This window comes from Phaethon aethereus (genome assembly GCF_964289735.1).
Source record: "Phaethon aethereus genome assembly, chromosome: 2".
In the NCBI taxonomy this organism is placed as follows: domain Eukaryota; kingdom Metazoa; phylum Chordata; class Aves; order Phaethontiformes; family Phaethontidae; genus Phaethon; species Phaethon aethereus.
Window position 1 is genome coordinate 98,869,587 of NC_138582.1, and position 7,868 is coordinate 98,877,454.

Consider the following 7,868-nt stretch of genomic DNA (forward strand, 5'->3'; position numbering starts at 1 on the left):
TGCATTGCCAGAGCAAGCAAGCCAGGAATGGGGTTTTTTGTCATCTGATGTTTCGAAGCGGTGTGGGAGTAAGGGAACCACATTCATCGCCGTCACCTCGCCCACACTGCCGGCTCTGGCTCCAGGTAAGCACACTTAAATAGAAGCTGGCAACACACAAAGGGTGGAGGTAAACAGGGAAACAATAGAGGGAAATGATACCCAACGGAGTCCTGCATGTAAGGAATCTGTCCCCCGCACACGGTTCCCCTTTCCCTGGTTTTATTCTAGAAGGCTGAGATGTATGCAGAAAATCTCTACATAAGCAGCATTTGCTAGTAAATCCTGTAGTGTTTTTAAACCTTGATTTGAGAAAATACAGTTTCTTACTATAAATCAGGGCATTGTTTGAGCATGTGTTTTCCTTGCTTTACAAATGTGACAAGTCAGTCTAATCACTTGAAGTAGTTTCTCTTGCCAGTGGAGACAGTCATTTGTGATTGACATCAACTTCCATAGAAAATGTGATTCATGTGGAGAGAAGGAGAAAAAAAGAAAAAAAGAAGTAGGATTTCCCAGAGAATAGTTATGTGATGTTGGTAAATAGACCAAAATTAAGAGGGAGTCTGGACTGAAACCCAAGACTTTGCGATGCCCTGTGCATTATTTAAAGAGTTGCAGGAAATGCATGGGCCACCCTTTAGATGGAACATATGGAGAAGACGTTGAAATCTGTTAGAGAGGCATTGAGGGAAGTTATATCCATTAAGAACTCTAACATATGTAGAGGTTCTAACATTTTAATTTGTTTGCTTTGCAAATTACTGATGAAGAAACTGTTTGTGTGAAGAAGAGAAATGACAGAAGTATAGAGAAAAAAACAGTTTAATAACTCCATGTTAATAATATTTTTAACAATTCAACTTGCCATATTTTTGGAATGGGCCTTACTGAATTAATTTTTCCACTAAAATGTATTTTTTTTTTTAACAGCTTTGTCCGTAGATGGGAATTATAAATGAAGACTATTTAAAATTCTAAAAAGTATTTTTGTTCGCAGCATTCCAATGGCCTGGAGGATTTAGGGTATATTTAATAACATTTCAGTTTCATGCTTGCTGTAGTCAATGTAGGAAATCTATAGTTTCCATATTTAGCTAATGTACAAATTACTGTGTAGGCAAAGAGGGGCAAAGTCATTATAGAGGGATTTTTTCAAAGCTATTAGTCTCGTTCCTACTTGCACTGCTCATTTGAAACCATAAAGGCTTATAATGGTGGGTAACTCACTGAGAGGTAGCTCAATTAAACCCATTTATTTTACCTGGAGTTCAAGATGCTTATTTTGGTTTTGGTAACATAGCAGCCTAAAGCATTGGTAGTGCATTCAAATTCTTTTAAGGGTCTGATGTTTTTTAGAATACTTTATTTTGATGGTAGGTTGCCATGTAGATTTCCTTAGAACAGGATCTCTGAGATTTTAACTAACCAGCCATCATTGGTTTTGCAGAGCCAAATGATTTTTACGCTGATATTGTTTTTGGAGAGCTCAGCAGAGAGACCTTTAATTGAATATAAAATACTAGTGCATCCAAAGCATTTTGTCTTTTACAAAATATGATCCCAGACAGTCTGGCTTGGAATCAGATACAGCAGATGGGATTTTCTGTCTCTTTACTAAAGCCGATTCTTTATTTCCAAGTTATGATATAAAAGAAGGTGAAAAGCTGCAGTAGAGCTGTATTTTGTAGAGAAGTTTACCACTAGGCAGCAATTTGGCTTTAAGACTTGAAGTCAGGAGGGCTTCGTCATGTGAGCAAAGTTTCATGCATAGGTAAGTTTTGATAGGATAAGGGCTTTCTTGCCTCCTAGGACATCTTGGGTAATATGTTAATAAACCTTTCGAAACATTAGCAAAGTGAAGAAATTTGGTAAGGTCTAATTTTGGTCTCTTTTGCCTGTTAACGAGATAGATTCCTGACTAACAGCCTCCAGTCTTTGCATCCTTCAAAAACTTCTGCAGCAGTGATTCATATTAGGTACGAGGACACCCACTTATGAGTCAGAACCAGCTAGAGAATATCCCACCGCTAAGGTTGGCAGACCAGCTTCGTATATTGTCACGGGGAACTTAATGAACCAGGAATCTGCTCACGTCTCCCCAAGCAAAAGAGTGAAGGGTGACTTTGAGCAAATGCTTGTAAATGGCTGAAAAGAAAACAGCCAAGGTTTAAGTATAGAAGGTTAAAAACAACACAGAAGCAGAAGAGGAAAGATTATGTAGCTGTATAATTAAATATGTACCCTAGAAAATAAAAACAAAAATTAAAATCTCCCCTGTTCTTTTGATGCAGTGGAGTGTGACTGAAAAATGAAAATGACATGGTTTTTTGGTGTTTCTAATTACTTCCTCCCACCTCCTTCCCCATCAGTCCAGGACCTTCATTGGCTTACCTTCTAATTCCCACTTCTGCAGGTGAGAAACAAAGATTTGGCTATGACCGGTCAGGGTATGATGTGGAGGAGTCTGATGGCGCGGATGAAGATGAAAATGACAACGAAGATGATGATGAAGACAGCCAGGCTGAGTCAGTCCTATCCACAACCCCCTCGGTTACAGCCAGCCCCCAGCATCACCCCTCTCGACATGGCCTGCAGGACACCACCAGCGCTGATGAAGACAGCAGACTTCCAGACTGTTTTGCTGGGGTTCACACGGACTCTATGGATGGCCTGCCAAAAGCGCTGCTGACGAAGATGACTGTCCTTAGCGCAGTGCAGTCGGTTAGCAGGACCTCCAGGTCACCGGCAGAATTCACCCATCAGGAAGCACATGAGGATAAAGCCCAGGAGAGAGGAGCAGGTCCCCGCAGTGCTAGTGCAGCACTGGTGGATGTCACTCCTACGTCTCCAGGTCGCCAGATGTCTGTGGATTACCCCGATCCAGAAGCAGCCATGGGCCACTCCTTAATATCAACTGCAGCTCTTACAAAGGTAGGAGTGTCCGACTCCGGGGCAGAGCGCGGGATTTTAAATCTTGCTTTTAAAGATCTTTTTGGAGATTTTTCAAAGATCAAAACACTGGCCCTTCCCTTCATTCTTGGAGTTCTTGGCTGATGAATCTTAAAGAGGGTTGAAAGTAATCAAAGCACAGATGTGTAGGACTGTAGAAACAACGATGTCGTAAGGGCACTGCTTTCCACATTCTTAGTTTTGATTGTATTCTCCCTGAAAGGATTAATTGTAACATGGTCATTTCAGCTGAAGTTTGGAGCTGGAAGATTGTATTTCAAATAAAAAGGGATATGACAGATATGCAGAATGAACATATGGTGGTGGTTATGAAGTTTTCAGAGGAAAGTGATAGAATTCAGAAGTCATTTCATTCCAAAATACGACAATAGAATCATTGGTAATTCCCAAAGGAAATTAATCTAGTCCCAAGGGTTTTTGCCTTATCACTACAAAAAAACTGTGCAATTGCTTAGCTCTCCTCCAAATATGCTTAGTAGTGGAATTAGAAAGAGCACCAGATGTTCAAGGAAACCAGGAGATTGCCCTTGCGCAATAACAAAAGGAGAGACAAGCACAGAACTGAGACCTGAGTTCCCAGTGTTCTCAGTTTTTCTCCAAGCTGAAAGAACATTTTCATCAGAGAAGGAACAATTTTGCCCATGCCTATTTCTAGACACCCAGCTCTTCAGAGCAGTGTGCAGAAAGATGAGGTCAGTCTGCGTGCAAGGCTGCAGGAGCGCTCAGTAATTTTGGCGACTGTTGTCTTTAAAACTCTGCTGAGGAAATCACAGGGGACAACTGGCAGGTGTTAAGCCTTTTAGAGTTCAGCAATATGTTAGTGGGCTGTAATGGGGATGGTAGGAGTCACATACATGATTGACCGTAAGGCAGTCTCTTGAAAGTTTTGAATTCTTACTGCAGACCATGAAGGCATTACAGGTTTCCAGAATAATGCTCAGAAATGTGATGCAAAATGTGGTTTAAATAAAGGAGTAATTACTGCCTTCTGTGTGATAATGCAATATTCACAAACAGTATATGTCTACAGTTACAGAAAAATAAGCAGCAGGAAATTTTCAAAAGCATAAACAGTAAGTAAAAATTTCGTTCTAGTTTAAGTATTTATTGGCTTATTTTTTCTTTGGAAATCTGTACTACTGGATTTATTTTTTACAAAATTTAAGATAGCAAACAAGGAGAAACAGTAAAAACTTGCTGCATTTCGTTGTTTGACACGGATTCATTCCTGCCTGTAAGAACTGTGAGTCCGTGTGGCAAATGTAAACTGGAGCAATTTTGTAGTATGACAGAGAATAAAAGGTAGCGGTCTCTGATCAGTGTATATACGTGCCACAAAAGGGGTAGGATCTTAATATTTGGATTTTGGGTTTCAGTTGTTGCAGATAGATACCAGAAAGACATTTGACTGAGTTTACTCACTCATCAAACAGAACCACTGAAGCCTCAAGACAATATTCACACAATTAAAAATGTTGAAAGGTCTTCATTAATATAGCTCTAATAATTGTCTACATTAATATTTTTTTTTTAAAAGGCATGTAAGTAATACAAGGCAGTAATTCCTTTCCAGGCTACTTCCCTCTTTCCCAGACCAAAAGAAGTGGCTGATGTTTATGTGTCTGATGGTTAACCTACAATCTGTTCCTATTGTGAATGGTTGTGGGTCCCCACTTCTTGCAATCGAGACAAGGGGTCGAGACAGCTCAGGAAGGCTATATGTTCCTTTGAAAGCATCCATACCAGTTTATCAGAATTTCTTGTGACATGTCAGACGGGACTTAATTCTGAGAAAGATGCTGGCTTCCTTCTCATACCGATCTTCCCATTGCTGCACAGTCAGTAAATCTTGTTCTCCTTTAACCAATAGATTTCCTACCAGCAGCTTTCAAAAGCATTTCTGTTCGTGTTTCGGTTTTGTGCCTGCTCTAGAGAATTCTTGAGAGTTTGGTCAAAACCACAGAATTACTGTTTAGGACTATATAAACTAAATAAAGTTGCACCACTCTTTACATGTTATGAATAAGCCTAAAACTAAAAGATGCTGCGAGGTTGCGATTGCAGTTTAAGACTTCTCATTTTAGGAGGTTTTAGGAAAGGAGTTGCCAGCCTTGGTCGGTAACACAGCCCATATGAGAAGAAAAGGGAGTATATAAACACGGTTATCAGTCCAAGTTTGAGCACCAAATCACAGGGAGCTGAGGCAGCAGTGGGATGTGGGTCCCATGTCTCACTCCAGTATCTGCCCGTCACCTCCGCTTCTGTGGGCACTGTAGTCATCCATCTCTTGTCGTTGCTTATTGCCAATCTTCCACATTAGAAGCGCCTACGGACAAATGTGCCGTGATGCTGCCTCTGCCTGCCGGAGGCTTCAGTGGCTGCAGGAGAGGAACCCAGTGCATCAAAAATGCCAGCTTATGCTTATTTAACCTTCTTGCCTGAGGTGATTTCCACAGGAAACAGTTCTCCATAACCTTCTCAGTCCTTAAAAAACACATACAAAGGATATTCAGCAATGTTTTCAAGTACTAGCATTCAAGAGAAATTAGGCAGGGTAATTAGGAGAGGAAAATTCAATTAGTGGGCGAGGAAGGAGTTGGAAAAAGAAAGGAAGGAAATTAGTTCATTGTTCAAGCTGGGCAGTGTATACTGTGAACCAGTTTCTTGTTGTTTTTTCTTAAAAGGGAGTGTGGGAAGCACTCCCAGCTACCTTGCGCTTTCATTTCACTCGAGGATAGTGGTGGCCGCCGCATTAACACGCCTGTGTTGTTCTCTCCCAGAGCACACCCTCCGTCAGCTCTCCCTCCTCGCCGGTGGACCGCAGCATGCAGACGACAGCACCGTTGCCCTATGCCGAAATCCCAGAGGAGAAGCTGGCCGGGTGCCCGCAGCACACCGCCGAGCTGAGGGCACCCCAGACTCACCTCTTCAGCCACCTCCCCCTGCACTCACAGCGGCAAGCCAAGGCGCCCTACGGCACGGTGCCGGTCGGGGGCATTCAGGTGGTCCCCGCCGGCCTGGCCACCTACTCCACCTTCGTTCCCATCCAGGCGGGGCCGGTGCAGCTCACCATCCCTGCCGTTAGCGTGATTCACAGAACTACCAGCGCCCTCGGCGAGACGGGCGGCATGGCCGCCGGCGCCAACGCAAACCCCATGGGAGTCGCTGAGGTGAACAGCGTCGTGCCGTGCATTCCCATAGGCCAGGTGAGCGTGCCGGGCATCCAGGGTCTCGGCACGTCCAGCCTGCAGCCTCTGCCACCGCTGGGCATGGAGACGGTGAACATCTTGGGCCTGGCAAACACAAACATCACCCCGCAGATGCGCCCTTCGGGAATTACCCTGAACGCCGTGGGCCTCCAGGTTTTGACGGCTGGCGCGGCCCCACAGGGCAACCCCAGCCCGCAGGCCCACATTCCCGGCTTGCAGATACTGAACATCGCCCTGCCCACCCTCATCCCATCCGTCAGCCCTGTCGGCACCGACGGGCAAGGAGCCCCCGAGGCGCCCACCTCGAGCGGCAAAGCCTGCGAGGCCCAGCCGGAGCCGGCTCCTGTCGGCTTCCCCGCGGCCGAGGTCAGCCAGGCCGGCAGAGCCGCTTCTCCTCAGGCGGCGGCCGGCGGCCAGCGGTACGGCGGGAAGAACCATCCTGAGCCCACCCCGCTGACCGACTACGAGCGACCCGATGGTCCGGGGAAAGCGGATCCTGAAAAGACTGACGCCGCGAGCCCCGCCAAGCCAAAGCGCGATGTCCCTTCCCTCCAGGTGAAGAGGGCTGCCCCGGCAGAGCCCCGCTCCAAGGCAAATCCCGACGCGGTAACCAAGTCCCCGGTCCACCGAACTGTCTCCCCAGACAGACAGGTACACAGGCCAGCTGCCTTGCCCCGGCGGCAAAACACGGTGCAGTTTAGCGATGGCAGCAGTGACGATGAGGATAGACTTGTAATAGCAACCTAGTTTTTGTTTTTCATTGTTTTTTGTTTTTTGTTTTTTATAACACAGGTTTCTTTGCAAACCTTCCTTTCCTTAAAGCACATTTTTCTGACACAAACCCATTACTAATCTTTGTGCAATCATGAACTCTTGACCAATAATTGTTGTTTCTTGTCAGCTCCAGCCATTTTTGTACATGTTGTATAGACGATTGTGCCTTTTTGGAGTTTTATGTTTAGAAACCTGTACAGATTGTTGAATATATATATATAAAATATATATATATAAAATATGTATATTAAAACCAGGTAGTTGCTTGTGTTTAGTAAGTAAACATCCTATGTCAGATAAATAAAAGATTAAATTATATGTTGCACTGTTAAATGTAAATTTTTATGGCTGTGGGACAAAGTTTCTGTGTACAGATCTAGTATGTAAAACTCCATATTTATTGTATCCATATTAGTCTTGGAAAAGGGTCTGTCCATCTTTCCTGTGTAAGACGGTAGCTTTACACTTAAAAAGAGAAATACAGTATCTGTGTTATGAAATATTACAGTAAAATTTTGTTTACTGACTTTATCATTGCTTATGTTGTGCCTTCTTGATGCAGCCCAGCAGTTGGAGAGGCGCTTGACTCGTTCCTTTTAGCACCCTTCCAGCTGCGTTCAGCTTGAGAGGATCTGGCGGTGGTGTATGCCCCCGTGGTTTCACCTGCCACGAGAGAGAGAGTATGCTCTTCAGGGTTACTTGGAGCAAAACCTTTCAAAACATCCGGCGGTGGCAAAGTGGGGAGGGAGTCCTTCAGCTTCTTGTAGAGCGAGCATCCATCCACCTTGTGTTTTTAACACTTCCTAACTAAAATTTGAAGACCTCTCTGAGGGAAAACAGCAAAAGGGTCAAGATGAGATATTTTTTTATTTG

General features: G+C 44.2%; 1 protein-coding gene across 1 annotated transcript in view; it reads left to right on the plus strand.

Annotated features, from left to right (window-relative positions):
• The window catches only part of HIVEP1 (HIVEP zinc finger 1), a gene marked incomplete at its 5' end in the record, with an annotated part of 116,326 nt that extends 108,853 nt beyond the window's left edge, over nucleotides 1–7,473 (plus strand). The window contains 2 exons of the mRNA XM_082015382.1: nucleotides 2,456–2,973; nucleotides 5,793–7,473. Of these exons, the coding sequence (XP_081871508.1) occupies nucleotides 2,456–2,973; nucleotides 5,793–6,968 (1,694 nt within the window). The 3' untranslated portion in view covers nucleotides 6,969–7,473. The remainder of the gene's footprint in view (nucleotides 1–2,455; nucleotides 2,974–5,792) is intronic.
• Between the last annotated feature and the right edge of the window lie 395 nt (nucleotides 7,474–7,868).